The sequence below is a fragment of the Chionomys nivalis genome, chromosome X (assembly GCF_950005125.1).
Source record: "Chionomys nivalis chromosome X, mChiNiv1.1, whole genome shotgun sequence".
In the NCBI taxonomy this organism is placed as follows: Eukaryota; Metazoa; Chordata; class Mammalia; order Rodentia; family Cricetidae; genus Chionomys; species Chionomys nivalis.
This window is the reverse complement of record NC_080112.1, coordinates 70,118,583-70,140,240: the sequence shown is the minus strand read 5'-3', so window position 1 is coordinate 70,140,240 and position 21,658 is coordinate 70,118,583. Positions and strand designations below refer to the sequence as shown.

Below are 21,658 nucleotides of genomic sequence, written 5' to 3'. Positions count from 1 at the left end.
GATGTTGCCAATTCCAAGCCTCTGACATACCAGCAGCTGCTAAGAAACAAAATACTAATTAAGATCCTCCCTCCCTGTGGTATGGACACAACCCCTCCATTTTCTGCCATTTGGAATAGCTTGTCTGCCACTACCATTACCCAGCACTGATCCTAGCCACTCTATCTTGCATCCCACCCTCCCCTGCCCATGTTTGCCTAATGTTTAGTATTTCAAAAGGTGACAGAGATCACCATTATGCAGTCTACTGTATGCATCTCCCAAGACAGAATTTCTTCCCTTCCCCTTCAAAAAACAGCACAGAAAATTAAAAGGCTTCAAATGTATTTTAATAAGGTGATGCTGCATTGCTGCTCCATTTCTCAGAAAAATTTCAAATTGAAGGTATCAGGAACAAATCAAACATAGTACATCAATAAAAAATGCACAGCATAACTACCTAAGATAGGCAAGGCTAAGAGCTACTGTCAGACCTTCAACACACAGCAACCCTGTTCCCAAGATTGTACTAGGCCTATCAAGAAAAGCTGTGAACAGCAATATCAGACAGAAAAGGGCATTTATTCTTGAGTAGTCCTTACCCAAGAAAAACATGGAGGCAAGTTAACACAAGACTTTTTCTTTTTTTAAAGATATACTAAAATGAAAACCTCTAAGAGAAAATGTCTTCCTTAGGACATGAAGGGGTTATATATGAGATATAATAGAACCGTATGTATGTTGTAACCTCTGCGGACATTTGTCTGAATTCTCACCTGGGAGTGAATGGAGGAACTGGGCTAGGTCATTGGAGGATTTTAGGTTTTGTGGTATATATGTGGCAGTGTCTCTGGGGTTGGGGGAATAAAGATGAAAAAGTAATTAAAACATGATGAATGAAGGAGGGAGGGATGGAAGAAGGCAAGGAAGGAAAGAAGGAAACAGGAATGATCAAGATTAATGGAGCTCTCTGAGTTCACTTTGCTATGGTTCAAGGCCCTCAATAATCAACACATTTCAGGAATGCACCAGACAGACTTGAGAAAGCAATATACCACAGACTTTGATTTGTTAAATAACACCCCTCCCTTGCCCTCTGCCTCCAAGCATACTCCCTAGAGTATTACAGGCAGGGAAGACCTATCTATTGGGAAAAACCCCTAACACTTTTCCAGGGTAGAATTCTGGCTAGTCCAAAAAGAACCTTTCTTTTAAGGGTTGCGGGAAACTAGACACTGCAACTTTTATTTAGTATCGGCGGCGTTTATTTGGAGCAAATTCAGCTCCAGGAGCTGGACGGTTGAAAGCAGGAGGATTTCCACCAATTGCTCCAATTCCTTCCATTGTAGCAGCTTGGCCGAAACGTTCAGTTGTTGGTGGGGTCTTAAAAGAGAAAGAGAACAATTTTAAATACAGTCTCTGTCCTCAGCTTCTCGCTCATTTATGGTCTTGCATTGTAAACCATTTCTACTTAACTATTCAAGCAAGACTACTGATTGCTAGGGGCAAGGTAACTAAGTCTGCTTAGAGTTCTCGTGGACCTGAAAGGAACAGAAGGCTGTACTTCTTTAGCTTTTTATCCCTATTTTATATACAACTGAAATTTCTATTTGGATAGGTTCTATCCAAGTCCTTTTTCCAAACCAGGAAGAACAGGTTATCATTTCTCTAGAAACCTTAATTCTATCCAGTTTTGGCCATTTTGATATTTGAACAACTTCGACTTTATGAACTACAAAGCCCTTGAATTAACATTAATTATATGTCATTATATCTAAGCTTTCTTGACTTGCCCCCCTAAGAGCAACCTACCAGTCAGGCAATGTGGTGCATACATTTGGAAGATAGAGGCAGGAGCATCTCTGTGAGTTTGATGCCAGCCTAGTCTACATAGCAAGCTCCAGGGCAGCCAGAACTAGAGACCCTATCTCAAAAACTCCAAAATCAACAAAACAAAAAGCAATTTGTTTACTGAGGACAATGATTACAGTCAGATAGCCAGATAAAGGCCATTGTTTAAACTCCAATGTTAAAATAGCATATGGTATTGAATTTTCACAAGATTAGAAATAAAATATCAAGAACACGGAATAGTGAGACAACTGTTGCCTAATATCTATCAATCAGATCCTGGGTTTAATTATCCTTACCATCCCCTAAACATCTTAAGGTTACATTTTATGTATACCAATAATCCTAAAAATCAGTACCTATAACAAAAAACAAAGTAAACTCAGGTAGTAGATGCTGGGCAGATAGCTTAGTTGGGTAAAATACCTGTCCTGCAAGCTTGAGAGTTCAAGTTTAATTCCCCAGCATCCAATGTCCAAGACCAGTCAACCTAGCCTAATGGCAAGTTTTAGTCACAGATGAATCCTGAGGAACAACACACAATTCACACTTACATGTACACACATGTGCGCACACACACACATAGATACACACAGACCTATATCCATAAAAATTAGACTCCAGAGGTTGAGAAGCTCCTCCTATCACTATTTACAATTATTATGAAGCCCTGTAGTTTATTACCAATCCCAAAGTTCCATCTGGCATCATAGTGGCAGGTCCTGGAGGAGCTGGGGTACCAGTTGGCACAGGAGCAGGGGGCATGGCACCTCTATTGTTTATGCCCATAGCACCTAAAGCAGAGTAGTATGATTAGTATAGGGGAAAGAGTCTCTTTCCCTACCAAGAAACAATTCAGTAGGATCTGTAGACAAGATATATCAACAGCCTCCCATTTCTAGCCCTAATGTTTCTGGAAATGTCAAGTTAAATGTGGACTAGGTAGAAGCTCCATAACTCAGAGATCAGGTTTTTTTTTTTTAAAAAAAAAAAAAAGAAGAAAAAAGAAATTAGGCTCGTCAGATCTGAGTTTAAATTAAATGGAAAAAAAAAAAAAAAAGCCAGGCATGGCATCCCAGCACTCGGGAGAAGACAGGTTCCATGAGTTCAAGACCAGCCTGGTCTACACGTTGAGTTCTAGGACAGCCAACAGCCAGATGTACATACTAAGACCCTGTCTAGAGAGAGAAAAAAAGAGCCAGGCAGATCATAGTAACTGGCCAGCCAACTTAGGGGGGAAAAAAAGGTAGGCAGTTCTTTGGTTACTGGATACCTGCTGCTCTTTTCCTTCTTTCTTTTCTTCTGATGTTACCATGTTTATACTTTCCCATTTCACAGCACCTAGTCTGGCTGATGGGCTAATGGAGTGGCATCAAATGACCCATTATTGGCTTTATTTCCTGCTGTTCTTTTCTGTAACTATCCTTTTCACCCTAAAAGTCACCAGAGCTATTTAACTTACCTCCCATAGCCATTTGGCCCATCCGTATTTCTTGTTCTCTCTGAAAAACAATACATACTCACAGTCCAAGACAACAATAAGGAAGTAAACAGTGACGACATACTAATGCCCTCTTGCTATTTGTGCAGTGACTTCAGGTAACAAATTAGAATTTTCTATTAGGAACAAAAAGAGGCAATGGGGGAAGAAAGTACTAATTTCTTATTGGGGCTGCAAACCATCTAACTACATGGATAGCAGTGAATTAGCCAAATTCTGCTACAGGGCTTGATTTACCTCTTATTGTCACTGGACATGAACAGTGGTACTGGCTTTTTATCCTAAATTTGCAATAAAGCAAGAGCTCTTTTTCAAACCTTACCTCATCTCCCTATCAACATCTTTTTTCTCCTAAAAGTAATTTTATAGCATAGAAAAACTGGTCATAAGCTGGTATCCTAACAGATATTTTATGGTAGTTGTGTCTTATCACCACTGGCCTGGCACATCAAGGGCACATGGGAGATATACCGCATCAGGGAAGGTTCCCTTGAATCCTTCCTGCTGTCGCCGCATCATTTCTTCTTGTTGCCGCCGCATTTCTTCCTCACGGCGCCTGCGTTCCTCCTCCTGCCTATAGAGCCACCAAGTTATTTTAATATAAAGGCATTCCAGAGCATGAGCAGACCACTTGGAACAGGAAGAAGGTTGAGGCAAAGAGACAACCTTACCAAAAACCTGCATAGCTTGCCAAGTACCAGGGCAACAACCAAAGAGATCCAGGGACAAGCACTCATCTCTTTCCCTTTTCTGAAGCCCTAAGGCAATCCATAGAACCCAAATGCAGCTAAAACATCTACCCAAAGGGAGAACCTGAGAGGCAGCAGGAATATTTGCCAGTATTTACAATGTATCAGAGAGAATGGTGGGGAGAAGAAAAAAATATTACTCTTGGAGAAAAAAAGGTTAAAGAAAAGAAGTTACAAAGCTGGAGAGACAGTTCAGTGGAGAAAGGTGTTTATTGATGACCACTTTATCCCTAGGACTACACAGGTATAGGAATGGAATTGCTTCTGAAAGTTGTCCTATGGCCTCCACACACTGTAACATGCGCCCAGGCCCCAAACAAACAAAAGGAGCTACCTGAGCTCTAGCTGCTTTCGTTTCTGAACCTCTTGGTTATGTAGCTCCTCCATTCTCCGAAGCTCTTCTTGACGCCTCATCAAATCTAGCAACAGATTGAGACTTTTGATTTTCTTTTCATATACAATAATTTCCCACAAATATCCAGAAAGCAAAGATGTTGACTAGGCACAAGCTATAGTCATTTTGGAAGAGGGAACCTCAATTGAGATTGGTTGGTGGACAAGTCTACGGTGCAATTTCTTGAATGATGTGGCATAGCCCAACTCATGGTGGGTAAACCAGGCATAGTGGTACATGCCTTTCTTTCATTCCAGCACTCAGGAGGCATAGGCGGTGGGTCTCTGAGTTCAAGGCCATCCTAGTCTACAGAACAAGTTCCAGGACAGCCAGGGCTTCAGAGAGAAACCATTCCTCAAATAAGCAAACAAAACCCCCAAAGCAAAAAGAAAGCAGGGTGGACAAGCCATGAGGAGCAACCTAATAAAATTCTCCATCAGTTCCTTCCTGCAGGTCTCTGCCCTAGCTTCCCTCAATGATAGACTGTTATCTGTAATTCTAAGACAAAATAAACTTTTTCCCTCCTCAAATTGCTTTTGACCACAGTGTTTCATCACAGCACTAGAAACCTTAACTAAGACAGTATATAATCCCAGAATGACTATCCAAATGAACTCAAACCTTACTATCTGCTTCTTCATAGAATCTATCTAATATTCAATATTCCAAACCCACCCCCATCAAAATCAACTAAGTTATTTTAGGGAACAAAAGCAGAAATTTGTTTTATTCTATCAAAGGACAAAGAAATTATTGAACAAAAAATGACATTTGATATTTATTGTACTTTTACAACCACAGGCCTATACTCACCCTGCCTCATTAGCATAACCTGGTGCTCATGGCGTGCTGCCTCCATCTCCATCTCCAGCTTCTCACGAGCCTCCTTGATGTTGCGGTCCACTTGATCCTGCTGTTGCTTCTCCATCTCAATGAGTGCCTTCCAGCGCATGGCATACTCATACTCAAAGGACCCCGGCTGTGCAAATCTGGGTGGCTGTTCTCGTTCCCTATAGACAATAAATATTATGTATGTACACTTAGTCCAGAACTTCTTAGAATCATCCTTTTCTAAGAGCCAAGTGAACACACACATGTATGTATAAATACAAAGATATGCACAATGTACACACACAAATACATATGTACACACAGACATGACTCTTAAACACCCCTTTAAATTTCAAGAACGGGAAAATAACTAGGGGATGGAAATGTAGTCAAACAGGTTATGGTCCTGTGTTCAACCGCCAACACCACACATATAAACACACACCCCACCACCACCACCTGGACCACATACTTGTGAAATTGCTGGTTTTTTATAACCAGCTTCTCTGGAAGTCCCTCCTCATCATCTAACTGGTCCATAGGTTCCACAGTCACAGGCCGAGGAAATCTGGGTAAAGGAAAGGGTTAGTGTAAATGAAGCCATACCCCAAGAAGCATGTTCCCTATGCTTGACACTGGCATGATGAACTAATTAGGGATCAGAACTTCAGAACTGGACAACTACAACATTTTTGCCAGGAATGGGAATTTGGCAATGATTCAAACTGTAAGCTGGGTTGGTCTCAAGTTAATGGAGTTAACTCCTCTTTTTTAGTCTCCCAAGTGCTGAGATTATAGATGTGAATTCCCACATCTAAACATATTTCTGACAAGATTTTTATACTCCAAATAACCAAGTCCTTCTTACTGGCATTATGGATAATTTGGAGTTAAGAGCCCAGGTTTCAGATCTCTCAAAAAAGTAAGTCAGTATGTTGGAAGAGTACTTATCTAATATTTGGTAACTCTAGAAAATGAAGGAGAGAAAATCATTTTCCAGAATTCTAGAAAATGTGCTACGATTATTCCACATGTATGTTTTTTCCTGTATTTATGTCGATGTACCACATACACCTGGTTCCTGCTGAGGTTGGCATCAGATCCTGAAGTTACAGATGGCTTTTCTGTTTGTTTTTGTTCTCTGTTTAACAGCTCAGGCTGTCCTGGAACTCTCTTTGTAGACCAGGATGGCCTCAAACTTAAGAGATCTACCCGCCTCTGGAATGCTGGGATTAAAGACATGTGCCACCTGCCCAGTGTTACAGTTGATTCTGAGTCAACAGGTGGGTGCTGGGAATCAAGCTCAGGTCCTCTGCAAGAGCAGACAATGCTCTTAACCATGGAGGCATCTCTCATCTTGACAGTTCAATGGATAAAGGCACTTGTTCATGCAAACTAGGCAACCTGAGTTTGGTCCTGAAGCCCATGTAGAGGTGGAAGGAGTGAAAACTGGCTTCCCAAGTGTGCACTATGGCATTTACATGCACATATATACATAACCATTTAAGATTACACTGAAAATCGTCATTAGAAAAGCTGAGTTAATGTTAAGTCTTTAAATAAATAAAAATAGGAACAGGATTACAAGACGCTAATTCTCCATACCAAAGAAAGATTAAGGAACCCAAAAAACATTGTCTGAAAACTCCACTTACGTGGTCAGCAAGAAGGAGCCTTCACTGCATCTGTCCAGAGCTTTCCGAGCAGCTGGCTTCCCTGAGAACTCAACAATGCCTTTCCCTGAGGGCCTTCCTCGGTCATCCACAATGACCACAGCCCTCTCCACCTGGCCAAACACAGAAAAGGCTTCTTCCAGCAGTTCGTTGGACACATACTGAGGAAGGTTGCGGACTGTAAGGGATGCACTATGACAGGCAAAGCGCACACGTAGCTGCTTTCCACGGAGTGGCATATTATCCAACTCCACTTTGGCAATTTCCGCTAGGGTTCGTGTTTCCTGGGAAAAACAAGAAAATCAGAATTTAACAGAGATGAAATGGTGGGTATGGTGGCACATGCCTTTAATTCTAGCCCTCAAGAGGTAGAGGCAGGCAGCTGGTCTAGACTACATATCGAGTTCTAGATGAGGGTCACAGATGCATACTTAACAATTCAGAATACTTACCAGTTCAGAATATTTTAATTTACACTATTATACCAGAATTACTTCTGTTCTAATAACTACTTTATGCGTATGAATGTTTTAACTGCACAATGTGTGTACTTGGTGCCTTTGGTGGTCATTAGAGGGCATCAGATTGCCTGACCAAGAAGCTTATTTAGGTCAGGTAGTGGTAGCACACACTTTTAATCCTATCACTCAGGAGGCAGAGGCAGGCGGATATCTGCAAGACCTAGTTCCAGAACAGCCAGAGAGGTACATAGTCAAGTCCTTGTCTTGAAAAAAACAAAACAAAACAAAACAAAAGCTTCTTTCTTATATACTACTCCTAAATCAAATGAGATTTTTTTTTGTTTTGTTTTTGTTTTTTTTTTGTTTTTGTTTTTTTGTTTTTTCGAGTCAGGGTTTCTCTGTGGCTTTGGAGCCTGTCCTGGAACTAGCTCTGTAGACCAGGCTGGTCTCGAACTCACAGAGATCCGCCTGCCTCTGCCTCCCGAGTGCTGGGATTAAAGGCGTGCGCCACCATCGCCCGGCAGATTTTTGTTTTTTGAGACAGCGTTTCTCTGTAGCCCAGGCTGTCATGGACCTCACTGCACATCACACTGGCCTTGAACTCAGAGATCCTCCTGCCTCTGCCTCCTGAGTGCAGGAATTAAAGGCATGCACCACCACTGACTGCCTGGGTTAACTCAAACCAGATTTAAACATAAAATCTGCATAAAACATTGGCAGAACTGAGAGCACTACTGAGCAGCAGCACACTTATCTAATATCAGAGTCTGCATTTGATTCTCAACTGTCTCCCTCAGAAAGAAAATGCATATTCACTTGACTAATAGTAAAAGATTTTGAACCTCTCAGGGTTTTTAAGAGTAAGACAATACATGTCTTACAAGGACTTGGGGAATATAAACCTTGATAATCACTAAAACAAACTTCATTTTCACTTAACCCAAGCATGGTGGTGCAAGCACGTGTGTCATCCAGCACTTGGGAAGTAGACATAGGAACCCTGTGAGTTCAAGGAAACCCTGGGGTTACATAATGAGATCTGCAAGCAAAAATAACCCCCATACTTTAGTCTTTGTGTACAAGGCAAATAAACCTACATTGGCCTTCAAGCCTAAGGGAAAATAATCTTACCAAGCGAATAAAGCCAAAGCCTTTATCCTTATGAATGAAAACCTCGCCTGCTTTCCCATATTTCTCAAAAAGTTTCCTCATTTCCTCCTCAGTGATGTCAGGAGGAAGATTGCCCACAAAGAGACGGCTTCGTTGGGTGAAAGTCTTCTCTCCTGGTTTCCTAAAGTTCTTCAGGTCAATGGTTAAACCTTCATCTGGAAGACAGTCAATCAAAAGATTAGGAAAAGAATTAGCCATATCCTCAGCATTGCTTTTGTGATGAAGACAAACACCACTTGCAAATGCACCCTATCCAATCCATCAGTAAATGGCATTTTAGAATGTGAAAGCAGCAATTGTGATACACGCCATAGACCCAGCACTCAGGAGGCAGAGGGAGACGGATTTCGGAGAGTTTGAGGCCTAGCCTGGTCTACAGAGCGAGTTCCAGGACAGGAAGGGCTGTTAACACAGAAAAACCCTGTCTCAAAAAAACCAAACCAAAACAAACAACAGATTTGTATGTTTTGTCTGCCTGGATGAGTTTATATGCAGATCCCTAGAACTCAAGTTAGTTACAGGTGGTTGTGACCCACCTGATATGGGTACCCAGAATGGAACCTGGATCTTTTCTAAGAGTAGTACAGGCTCAGCTCTTAACCACTGAGCCACCTCATCAGCCTCTACTTCTATTGCCTTTCAAAACATTACTTTATGTGTGCAAGTGTGACTATGTTCCATGTGTGTATGGGTCCCCATGAAGTCAGAAAAGGATGTTGGATTTCCTGGGAGTTACAGTTGGTACTAAGATACCTTATGCAGGTGCCAGGAACCTAACTCAAGGCCTCTGAAAGAGCAAAATTAAGCATTTCTCTAGCCACCCCCATACTATCGGGTTTCTATTCTTTTCTTTTCTGGTTTTTCAAGACAGGGTTTCTCTGTAGCTTTGGAGCCTGTCCTGAAACTAGCTGTTGTAGACCAGGCTGGCCTTGAACTCACAGAGATCCACCTGCCTCTGCAGGGATTAAAGTGCTGGGATTAAAGGCATGCGCCAACACCACCCAGCCAGGTTTATATTCTTTTTTTTTTTAATTTTTTATTGAAAAAAAAAATTTCCGCCTCTTCCCAGCCTCCCATTTCCCTCCCCCCCCCAGGTTTATATTCTTATAGGTACTCAGATTCCTAAAGGAACGAGAACATACAAAGACTTTTTAACAGATTAAAAATAGCCTGGGGATATAGACCAGAAACTAAGTCTTATTATAGTATTAAGTCTTAATTTTTTCCCTATATTCTCTGATGGCTATCTGTAAGACCCAAACTACACATAGACAGACATTTGTTTGTCAGTAGAACATGACAATAACAGTATAACCTATACTCTACTGATGTCTGCTTCTTTGTTTCAGGTGATCAACCCCCTTCTATCATAAAATACCACTTAAGAACCAAATAGGAAAAGCTAGAGAATTGGCATGGCAGTTAAGACCACTTATTATTCTTTCAGAGGACACAGGTTTGATTCCCAGCACCAATGTGGCTGCTGACAACCACCTTAAAAACAAAAAAAACAAAAAACAACAACAACAAAAAAAAACTCGGAAGATCCAATGCTCTCTTTTGACCTCCATGAGCACTAGATACAAATAACAAAACATTCATACACATAAATTAAATATTATTTTAAAAACAAAATCTTATTTTAAAAACAAATTTTAAAAACAAATCTTATTTTAAAAACAAAAACAGGAAGCCAGTTTCAATTCCCAGCACCCATATGGTAGCTCACAACTCTTTGTAACTCCAGTTCCAGGGGATTGGACACCCTCACACAACATCAATACACATAAAATAGAAGTAATTTTTTAAATGTTGTTTAAAAAAAACACACACACAGAACAAAACAGAACAGGACATATTCCAATATCCCGGAGGGATGCAGAGGCAAATTCTAAGCCAGCAGTCAAGGGCTGCATGATGAGACCCTATCTGGAAAAAAAAAAAAAAAAAAAAAAGCCAGGCAGTGGTGGTGACTCCTTTAATCCCGGGACTCAGGAAGGCAGAGGCCAGCCTGGTCTACAGAGTTAGTTCCAGGACTGCCAGAGCTGTTAGAGAAAGCATGTCTTGATAAAATCGGGAAAAAAGTACAAAGTATGCCACTAAAGCCCTATTCACCTAATATCCTAAAAACCATGATGAACTGTTCTTGATGGAACCTATTCATGTTCCATCACTCACAATTTACTTACTCTGGCTGCTTGCCTGCTGTCCATTTGCAGGTATTGGTGGGGGTGGCTGCTGCTGCTGCTGCTGCTGCTGCTGCTGATGGTGCTGCTGGTGGTGATGTTGATGGTGCTTCCTTGGAGTATGGTTCTGCTTCTCCAAGTTAAAGGTTTTATTGCTCTGCATGTTTGCACCCTACAGAAAAAAGTGGAATGTCAAATATCCAGCATTTAGGATTTAGTCAGTTACTGACAATTTACATTTCATTAAAATTTATCTTGGTATTCCATCATTTGTGTTTTACAACTGGCTTCTCTGAATAACAAGGCACAATTTAAGACAGCCTAAGATATTTACGACTATATTTTAGCTGGGCAGTGGTGGAGCACGCCTTTAATCCCAGTACTTGGGAGGCAGAGACAGGCAGAACTCTGAGTTCAAGACCAGCCTAGGCTACAAGAGCTAGTTCCAGGACAAGCTCCAAAGCTACAGAGAAACCCTGTCTCGAAAAACAAAAAAAAGGCTATATTTTAAACTAAAAACAAAAAACAAACAAAAAAAACCACTTTCCTCCAAACCAGCCCTATTGTGTATGAAAGCACATTTTAAAAACATTCCTCCCAAGGTTTGTGAGGCAGAGGCAGAGAGATCGCTGAGTTCAAGTGTAGACCAGTCTACAGTGCAAGTTCCAGGACAGCCAGGGCTACACAGAGAAACTAAAGCTTGAAAAACTAAAAACAACAAAACAAAACCACAAAGTGTCAGGCCTGATGGAGCTCACCTTTAATCCTAGCACTCAGGAAGGAGACAGAGGCAGATCTCTGAGTTTGAGGTCAACCTGGTCTACATAGTTAAGTTTCAGGCTAGCCAAATGCTGCCCAATGAGATCATGCCTCAAAACAAAGGAGAACCAAAAACCAGAGGGCCAGGCATGGGGTGTGGTACTGGTACATGCCTTTAATCCCAACACTTTCTAAATTTTTTCTAATCTATTTAAAATACATCTAGTACTGGGTGGTGGTGGCACATGTGGCTTTAATTGTAGACTTGAGAGACAGAGAAGGTGGAGTTCTGTGAGCTCGAGGCTAGCCTGGTCTACAGAGTAAGTACAAGGACAGTCCGAGCTACACCAAAAAACCCTATCTCAAAAATACATAAATAAATAAAAAGATGCATCTAACTCCAGCTCCATATAATTAAATGCTATCTTCTGGCCTCCATGGGCACCTGCCCACACTCAAACATACGCAAACAATAAAATCTTTACAAGTTTTTTTTTTTTTTTTTTTTTTTTTTTTGGTTTTTCGAGACAGGGTTTCTCTGTAGCTTTGGTGCCCGTCCCGGAACTAGCTCTTGTAGACCAGGCTGGCCTCGAACTCAAAGAGATCCACCTGCCTCTGCCTCCCGAGTGCTGGGATTAAAGGCGTGCGCCACCACCACCCGGCAATCTTTACAAGTTTTAAATAAAAAAAAAAAGCACCCACTCAGTGTGCACCTGTTGTAGTGGCACATGCCTTTTATCCTAGTACCTGGGAGGCAGAGACAACCAGGGTTACACAAAGTAAATAGCGGTCTCCAAAAAACAAACCACAGCCTGGGATGCAGAGACTTTGTCTCAAAATAAATAAATAAATAAATAAATAAATAAATAAATAAATAAATAAATAAATAAATAGATAACGAAAGATACAAAGTAAACAAAACTACCATAAAAAGTTCAGAAGTCTTGATCATCGCCATCACCTAAAGCAAAGTTCACTGTAGATACTTCCAAATTAAGTGAGGGAAGTATGGACTGCAGGGTTAAAGACTTAGGTTTGAATTATGGTCCTAATACTATGCACTCACTACAATGAAATCTGCCTCATTTCTTATAATGCTGTTATAAACAGGCATTCAAAAATACCTGCTCCTTGATATGGCTATAAGGATTAGAGAATAACTCACTACTGGCATATACTAAGCACTCACTAGTTTTGTTTTTTTTTTTTTTAAGATTTATTAACGTGGTCAGTGTGGGGGTAGCACCTTTAGTGCCAGCATTCGGAGGCAGGCAGATTTCTACAAAACAAGTTCCAGGAGACCTGGGGCTGTTACCTGGGCTTGTATTGCAAGACCAAAACAAAACCTTACCCCTCTCTGAGGAGCAGATAGGGTATGGGGAAGGTGGGGGAGGGGGAACGGGAAGAAAGGAAGAAGGGGGTTACTGGGATTGGCAAGTAAAAAAATTTAAAGACATTTAAGTGCATGGGTGTTTTATCTGCATGTCGATGTACCAAGTGTATTATGCGCCTTATGTCCTGTGATGCTAGAAGATGGCTCTGGCCGGGCGGTGGTGGCGCATGCCTTTAATCCCAGCACTCAGGAGGCAGAGGCAGGTGGATCTCTGTGAGTTCGAGACCAGCCTGGTCTACAAGATCCAGGACAGGCTCCAAAACCAGAGAAACCCTGTCTCGAAAAACCAAAAACCAAAAAAAAAAAAAGAAGATGGCTCTGGTACTGGAATTACTGTTATAAGCTGCTCCCTGGATGCCGGAAATCAAGCCCAGGTACTCTAGAATAGCAACAAGTACTCTTCTTAATGGCTGAGCCATCTTTCCAGACTCTATAGTAATTCTTAATCACAATAGTAAGATATAAGGTTTGAGAACAGGTTGTGACTGAGCCTAAGAGTGAACTCAATTTGTAGCAAAGCAAAAGAAAAGCAAATACAAAAAGACAAAATGTTCCCTTCTGTCATTTGAAAACTAAGAAAAGACAAGAAGAGTCAGCCTTACAGTAAGGGCTCTTGCCTCTAAACCTGATAACCTGAGTTCAATCCCTGGGCTCCACATAGTAGGAGAGAACCGCGAACATATGAATTCCTGCAATTTGTTCTTTGATTACAAATACACACAAATAAATGTAATAAAGACTAAATCTCTGTATGTAGCCAAGGCTGGTCTTGAACTCTGATCCTTCTACTTTCAGTTCTCAACGGCCTGTTTTATAAGCATGTCCAACCATGTCTAGCTAAAAAGATGACAGTCTTTAAAAAATGGAGGATCATCATCCTCATCCAAAAACTCATGACTCATCCAGTGAACGAAGATTCCCCAGTCAGAATTCAGTTGAAGCAAAGTTGTCAATAAAAGGAGCAGAAAGGCCAGGTGGTGGTGGCGCAAGCCTTTAATCCCTTGGGAGGCAGAGGCAGGCAGGTCTCTGAGTTCGAGGCTAATCTGGTCTACAGAGTGAGTTCCAGGACAGGCTCCAAAGCTATAGAAACTCTGTCGCAAAAAAAAAAAACAAATAATAAAAAAAGTGCAGGTTTTTCCACATATTGTTAACACAGGATACCTTTAATAAAAATTATGTCCCAAATTGTGATAAATTTTTGACCAACTGTTGGTTTTAGTTAAGTACATACAAAAGATTTTCTCTTCTTTATTTTTTATCTGAAGGCTATTTCAGAAGGCAGAAAGTGTGTCAGAGTCAGATCAGTGGGTAAAGGCACTTGTTAAAAAGCCAGTCCTGAGTTTGATCCCAGAAACCACATGATGGAAGGGGGAACCAACCCCATGAAGTGGTCCCATGATTCTCTACATGCATACTATGGTACACGCAAACCTATACTTAATATTTTTTTAAAATTTTAAAACAGCACACAAAACAAGAGCCATCAAGATGTTCATACCTTTTCAATTCAGGAATAAGAATCATACTCCTAGACTTAACCTAAAAAAAAATTTAAACACCAGAAAACTAAAAGCCCAAACAAAAACTCCAATTGAGGCAGTACATCAGAAGGATGATGTTTCAGTCCAGCACAGGGGACTGGAGAGCTGGAAAGACAGGCCAGCAGCTATGAGCTCTCTCACAGAGGACATGAGTTCAGTTCCTTACATCAATGTCAGGTGGCTTCACGACTGGGTCTCTGGTTCTCTGGGTCTCTCTCTCTCTCTCTCTGTGTGTGTGTGTGTGTGTGTGTATTTGAAGAGAGAAACAGTGTGGAGCTGGGTGGGTAGAGAATCTAGGAGTTGGGAGAGGGGAAAGTATGATCAAACTATACTGGATGAAATTTTCTATTTTAAAAAAGATACACAGGCAGGGGCTGGAGAGATGGCTCAGTGGTTAAGAGCACTGACTGCTCTTCCAGAGGTCCTGAGTTCAATTCCCAGCAACCACATGGTGGCTCACAACCACCTCTAATGAGACCTGGCGCCCCCTTCTGGCATGCGGGCACACATGGAAGGAATGCTGTACACATAATAAATAAATAAAACCTAAAAAAAAAAGATACACAGGCAAAACACCCCCCCCCACACACAAAGGCACAAAATAATGAAGTATTTTTTAAACTACAAAACAGCAAAAAAAAAAAAAAGAAAAATTTAAGGTGTGGTCATGAAAATATTCACTATGATGGCCTTTATGGAGATGAACAATAAAAATGACGGAATTACCAAAGATTAAAGGAATAGGTCATGCTAAATTTTTGAAAGAACTCTGATGGGAATCACATGGCACTGAAAATTATGAGGGTTATATTGTCTGTCTGTGAGAGAGAGAGAAAACTTTGTTCAAGAGATAAATGAAGCCGGGCGGTGGTGGCGCACGCCTTTAATCCCAGCACTCGGGAGGCAGAGGCAGGTGGATCTCTGGGAGTTCGAGGCCAGCCTGGTCTACAAGAGCTAGTTCCAGGACCGGCACCAAAGCTACAGAGAAACCCTGTCTCGAAAAACCAAAAAAAAAAAAAAAAAAAAGAGAGAGAGATAAATGAACAATATACAGACCAAAAAACACGTATCTGTACTACTGATAATCTTTCATTTCACCAATTCATTTAACAAATATTGGATGCCTACTATTTGCTAGGTGATATTCTAGATGGACACATCACATTTTGACTTTCAGAGCCTACTTTTCTGTGAAAGCTAAAATAGACAAATAAATTACACAGGACTTAAGAGGTTAGTGCCAATTAAATACAAAAACTGGGAGAGATGAGACACAAATGGGCTATTTGGGTGCCAATGTGATTTTGAATTGCCTGACTGAAAAGCTGACATTTCGGAATAGACATGAATTGTCAACATTTCTTCTCTGTCTGTGTCTTTTGTTTTCAAGACAGGATTCTCTGTATAGCACTGGCTGTCCTGGAACTTGCTCTGTCTCCCACAGGGATTAAAGGTGTGTGCCACCAACCACACCTCTCTGCAATGTTACAAAGCCCCAGTTAATAAGGCCCTCACTAACACTCTGTGCTGTACCCCAGGACCCTACAGCTAAAGGAGAACTGACTCCCACAAGTTGTTTTTTGACCTCACTTACACACACACACTGAACTTAAAAATGGTTCTTGAGACAAAATTTCTCTATGTACTCCTGGCTACACTGTAGCTTACTGTGCAGACCAGGCTAGCCTTGAACCCAAAGACTCACCTGCCTCCCAGAGTGCTGAGATTAAGGCATGTACCTCTATGCCCAGATGGGACAAAACCCACACCTGGTATGTGAATCAAAAAAAGTAAATAAATAAAACCTAAAACAACCAAATAACAAACCCAAAACAGCTACGGTGTGCCTATAATTTCAGCACTCTGAGAACCTGAGGCAGGAAATGAGTTTGAGGGCAACCAGGGCTATACAGACCAGGAGGGAGAAAAAGGAAAAAAAAAAAAAAAAACAAGCAAGCCTGGTCCCAACACCCATACTGAACAATTCACAAATGCCTGTAACTCCTGCACTAGGAAATCAGACACCTAAGGCTCTCTTCAACACCATATGCACATACCCACATACAGATATACATAAAAAACAATAAGTTATTATTATCATTATGGTACACCCTTTGTTATGGCTATTCTTGGTAGTCAACTTGACTATATATGGAATTAATTAAAAACTAAGAGGCTAGGTACACCTGTGAGGGATTTTTCTAAATGAAGTCACCCGAAATGTGAAGATCCACCTTATGGGCCACACCTTCTGGTGGCAGCAAATATAAAGAACATGGAAAAAAAGCTTGCTTTTTTTGCCTGCTTGCCCCCAATCTCAATGGCAAGTCCATGCCTTCACGGGCACTTTAAGATTCCAGTGCATACTTTAGACCAACTGAGACATCCAGCCTCATGGACAGAACTACTGAGTTCTTGAACTTTCCATTAGTAAACAGCCATTGTTGGATTAGCTGGACCACAGCCAATCCGTCACTCCAATAAACCCTCTTTATATCTATCTATAAACAGATACAGATAGATCTATCAGTTCTAGAGAATCCTAACACACCCTTCTAGTCATTAACATAGATTTTTTTAAAAAAATAATTTTATTTTCATTATGTGTATGCAAGTACAGTGTCTGATGAGAACATGACAGCCCCTGGAGCTGGACTTTTCAGGGAGCTGTGAAGCCTCCTGACATGGTTGGTGGGAACTAAACTCAGGTCCTCTGCAAGAGCAATGGATATTCTTAACAGCTGAGCCATCTCTCCAGTCCCACCTGTGTCTATCTGAAGTTGCACATTAAGGCAAACAGTTCATAGGAGGCTAAAGACATAGTTTAGAGGTTAAGAACACAGGTCAACACAGAAAAACCCTCTCTCAAAAAATAAAACAAAACCAAAACCAAGTATTTCTTGTTCTTGAAGAGGACCCACAGTACTTCACAACCATCTACAGTGTAACTCAGTTCTTCAGACCTTCATGGACAAACAAGGTATAGACATACACACTGATGAAACACCCACATGAAATAAAAAATAAATAAATCTAATTTAAAATATGCCAGTCAGAGGTGGTAGAATTCACCTTTAATCTCAGCACTGGGTAGTCAGAGACAAGAGAATCTCTGTGAGGTCTACAGAGCTAATTCCAGGACATCCAGCTATACAACCAAACCGTTTCCAAAAGCAAACAAAACAGCCGGGCGGTGGTGGCGCACGCCTTTAATCCCAGCACTCGGGAGGCAGAGGCAGGCGGATCTCTGTGAGTTCAAGACCAGCCTGGTCTACAAGAGCTAGTTCCAGGACAGGCTCCAAAACCACAGAGAAACCCTGTCTCGAAAAACCAAAAAAAAAGCAAACAAAAAGAAAACACCATAAAAAAACCAGTTTGTAACCTTTCTTATGATATACAATAAACCATTATGTAATTAAATCGTTAACATGGCTGGACATGATGGGGCACACCTTTAATTCCATCATTAAGAAGACAGAGGCAGGCAGATCTCTGGTCTACACAAGTTCCAGGGTTGCCAAAGCTACATAGAGAAATCCCGTCTTCCCCCTGCCACCTCTCCAAATATAACAACATTCACCTGTCAAGGTTGCTTCTAATATTTACGATTAGAATCAATGCACACAGATATCTCTAGGCACATGTGCATTTAAATATTTCTTTCACCTCTTCCTTTTCATCTCGTTTTATTTACTTTTCCTGAGACATTACTGTTTTAGTTTAAACACCAATGTACCATTTGATGTTTAGCTTTCCCTCATTTCAGTAATGTCAACATAATTTTAATGAATCCTGGATACACAATTTATTAAACCTCCGTAATTTAGGTGCTTTCAGTTTTTTTTTCTATTACAGCACTGTAGTGCTTTTAGCTTTGTTTACTTATTAGGAAACAATCTTAGCTTTGTGACTCTTGCTAATGTAGTTTTCCTGAAAAGCAATAATTTTAAATTTTATCAACAGGTATAGTGATTTAATAGCAAATAAAGCATCATATTTTTTTCAAAAAGTTTTTGCTTTTCAAGACAGGGTTTCTCTATGTAGCCCTGGCTGTCCTGGAACTTCCTCTGTAGACCAGATTGATCTGACCTCGAACTCAGGTCAGCTATACCTACACAGTGTAATTCTGTCTTTTAAAAAAAAAGGAAAAATATTCTAAACCATTTATTTCAAAGGAGGTTGTATTTTGGCTTTGGAAAGTATATTCTGGAAAAATAAGTTTATTGTGGGGCTGGTGGAGATGGGAGAGAATAAAGAGGATGAAGGGGGAATAGCCACCTTTATGCATCATAAACATGTATGAAATTGTGAAAGACAATTGTTTTTAAAAAGTACACTCTGCAAATTAAGGTAACATATTTAGTGCTCATTAGAATGCAGGCAACAAGATGAATGAGAATGGGATGCTGCACGCCTTCATTCCCAGGGCTCACTCGGGAGGGATCTTAGCCCACTCCTTTAGTCCCAGCACTGAGGAGACAGAAGTAGATGGATCTCTGTGAGAGAGGCCAACCTTGTCTACATGGTGAGTTCTAGGCTAGGCCATTTAGAAATTGAGACCCTGTCTCAAAAAAAAAAAATCCAGGCAATGTTCTACATGTACATTATTTTATTTAGTGCCCCCAGCTGTTATTATTTTGAAAGAAAACAGAACCTAAAAAATACTTTACCCACACAAGTGTAAGGAATGAAACCCAGATCTGTTGATCTCTAAAAACTCAAAACACAGCAAAGCCTTAAATTCAACTTAAACTCCAACAAACTCACTGGCTACATCACCTAACTTGTGCAACCTGTTAGGATGGCGATAATGGGGGTGAACAGCAGTTAGTGACCTTAAAGGAGTGGTTAACTTTAAGGCCTAAGTGAAATACCACTACACAACATTTAGCTGTCATTCTGGAATAGACAACGCACTTGTTCCTGCAGGAAACTACCATTTCTAGTTCCACTTAAGGAACAGGAATGCTAAACAAATGTCATCTCAGGAGGCAGAGGCACTCTGTCGACCAGGCTGGCCTCAAACTCAGAGATTGGCCTGCTTCTGCTATCACACCTGGCCATGAATGACTTCTAATAACCAAACTGCCCACCTTTATGTTTTGAATAAAGATCCCCCACAATCTGTCCCTTTCTTGTAGTCTTTTCCCAAAGCTTGCATTTGCCAATGAGGGTAAGGTAGTACTGTCTAAAGTACCTGAGCTACCACGGCATACACAGTTGAGTACCAGGCACTCAAGACTCGTACTTCCTACCACCAACTGCAACAAACACAGAAACAAACTTAGAACTCCTAACTATTGGCCTTCAGAAAGAGATCAGCAGCAAGGATTTCTGTCCATTTATGTGTCCTAAGATTACCCATGATGAAAAGGACTGTTCAGAGTGTATGTGTTTTTGATCAGAAAGACTGTGTGCTTATACAATTGCACACGTGTTTAGGTACAGGACCACGTTAGTACAGGCATCTGAGAGCTACGTCAAAGATCAAGGATCCCTTAGTATTTAGAAGAGTCAAATCACTAAGTGGAAAACGCTGGAGAAATACAATGTGAATTCACCAGGCTGAAATGGCCGCCTGGTGGGTCACTGAGAAAGCTGTAAAATACAAACATGGCAAAGGCTGCTACCGAGTTTTCTTTTTTTAGGACTTTTCATTTAATAACAACGAAGTTGTACAAACATAAATTTAAGCACTATCCCCAATTAGAGCAGCCAGATTTTTGGGGAAAAAAAACCCACACAGCTCAGTTTCATTTTAAGATTTAAAAAATATTTCGCATAAATAACATGAGAAGTCCACCGAAATTAATTTGTTGTCAAATTGAAGTCCGTATTCAACTGAGCATCCTACACTTTACCTGGTAACCCTAACTCCTACACCTACCTTGACTTCGATTTGAGCACAGCAAAGTGTCTGTCTCCCAATCCTCTCTAACCCCGACTTCTGTTAAAAACACAAAGAAAGGTGTCAGCTTACAGTAAGACTTCCACAAAGTGAAAAAGACTCGATAGTAAAGCCATAAATGTAAGTTTAACTTAGAAAAGCGATACCTACAAATGGCTAGGAAAAGCTTAAGCAGCAAGAGGTTTGGAAAAAAGGCGCGCGCGCTCTAGAGCGCGAGGGTGGGGTGGAGGTGTTTCATGAACTTAGCTCCAAAATGCCAAGGGGGTCTGAACTAGCAAACTTCAAACTTAAAAGTTGTTTTCACAAAGAAACATAGCTCCAGGGGCCCCACTGGCCCTCTCGGAATTAACGGCCTCGCGGGGCTAAGGAGGAGGAGCGTCCGACAAAGCAAAGCGCCACCTCCTCCAACCACGACTTCAGGGCTTTCGCATAATAGACCCCACACCCTCCGGCCCAGGGCGGCTCAGAAGCCACCAACTATGGTCGCTAAGATTTGGGAATGAGTAGTACAAAAGAGCCGGGCAGGAAAACAAGAAAAGCATGGGCTGAAGCCCCCGCGCGTGGAGCGGCGAGTGTGCCGGACCCCACGGGTGGGCTGCGAAGGCCGTACGCGGAGGGGGAAAGGCCTCACGGGGCCTTCGAACCCACATCCTCTGTCCAAACTCAGCCTCGCCCTAGCTCCTTCCTTTGCGGATCGTTGCAGGAAGCGCCACTGCCCTCCCAAACAAGCACCGAGCCGTTCCTAAACTCACCCTCTGCCCACAGTTCTTTGCTCAGAGTAACGGCGACGCTGCACGGCCTCCACCGTCCCGAGAAAAGAGCGCGCGACCGCCGGAAACGAGCCGACGGAGCTCGGTGCCTCCCAAGGGGGTCAATATTGGATTCCCGATTGGCTATGTGAACTGCCAATCAAAGTTTATCTCCAGAGGAAGACTCATTTATCCGCCATTTCTTAGATTCTATTGGCTACCAACTGTCAAAGCCTTGGGTTCGTGTGAACGACAGATGGGGGACAAAGAGCGAGGCTTTGTACCTTCTGCGCATGCACTAGAGGCACAGCGTGAGAGACGGAAAAGGAAGGGGGATGGGAGGTAGCCTTGGACGGTAGGAGGTCGGAAGGAAAGACTAACCGGCCCACGAAAGGACTGAAAGACCTAGTGGTGGGAGGAGGAAAGGAAAAACTAGTGAGAGGAAAAGTGGAGAGAAAAGGGAGAAAATGCGCGTGTAGGCGTGCGCTAAGAGTTTATGCACTGCGCCTGTGC

At 41.6% G+C, this 21,658-nt stretch overlaps 1 protein-coding gene across 2 annotated transcripts; it reads right to left on the bottom strand.

The window, feature by feature from the left end:
* Positions 1-313: 313 nt before the first annotated feature.
* Positions 314-21,252, bottom strand: Nono (non-POU domain containing octamer binding). Of its 2 annotated transcripts, XM_057760384.1 has the most exons (12): positions 21,149-21,252; positions 20,376-20,435; positions 10,799-10,967; positions 8,571-8,764; positions 6,961-7,262; positions 5,778-5,873; positions 5,288-5,484; positions 4,415-4,499; positions 3,803-3,905; positions 3,293-3,332; positions 2,515-2,624; positions 314-1,362 (listed from the first exon to the last, which is right to left on the bottom strand). In XM_057760384.1, exons 3-12 carry the CDS (start codon positions 10,956-10,958, stop codon positions 1,228-1,230), a joined length of 1,422 nt encoding a protein of 473 aa, XP_057616367.1. In that variant the 5' UTR covers positions 10,959-10,967; positions 20,376-20,435; positions 21,149-21,252; the 3' UTR covers positions 314-1,227. The 2 variants fall into 2 exon arrangements, with proteins under 2 accessions (XP_057616367.1, XP_057616368.1); XM_057760385.1 differs by lacking the exon at positions 20,376-20,435 and having other exon boundaries at positions 21,149-21,218.
* Positions 21,253-21,658: the final 406 nt, after the last annotated feature.

What these genes read in the sequence shown, in the direction of transcription:
- Nono (XM_057760384.1), bottom strand. Translation starts at nt 10,958, where the DNA reads ATGCAGAGCAATAAAACCTTTAACTTGGAGAAGCAGAACCATACTCCA. An exon ending in GGCTCCTTCTTGCTGACCAC is followed by an intron (nt 5,874 to 6,960) that starts GTAAGTGGAGTT and finishes TCCTTTACCCAG; the next exon opens with ATTTCCTCGGCCTGTGACTG. An exon ending in AAAAACCAGCAATTTCACAA is followed by an intron (nt 5,485 to 5,777) that starts GTATGTGGTCCA and finishes TATTGTCTATAG; the next exon opens with GGAACGAGAACAGCCACCCA.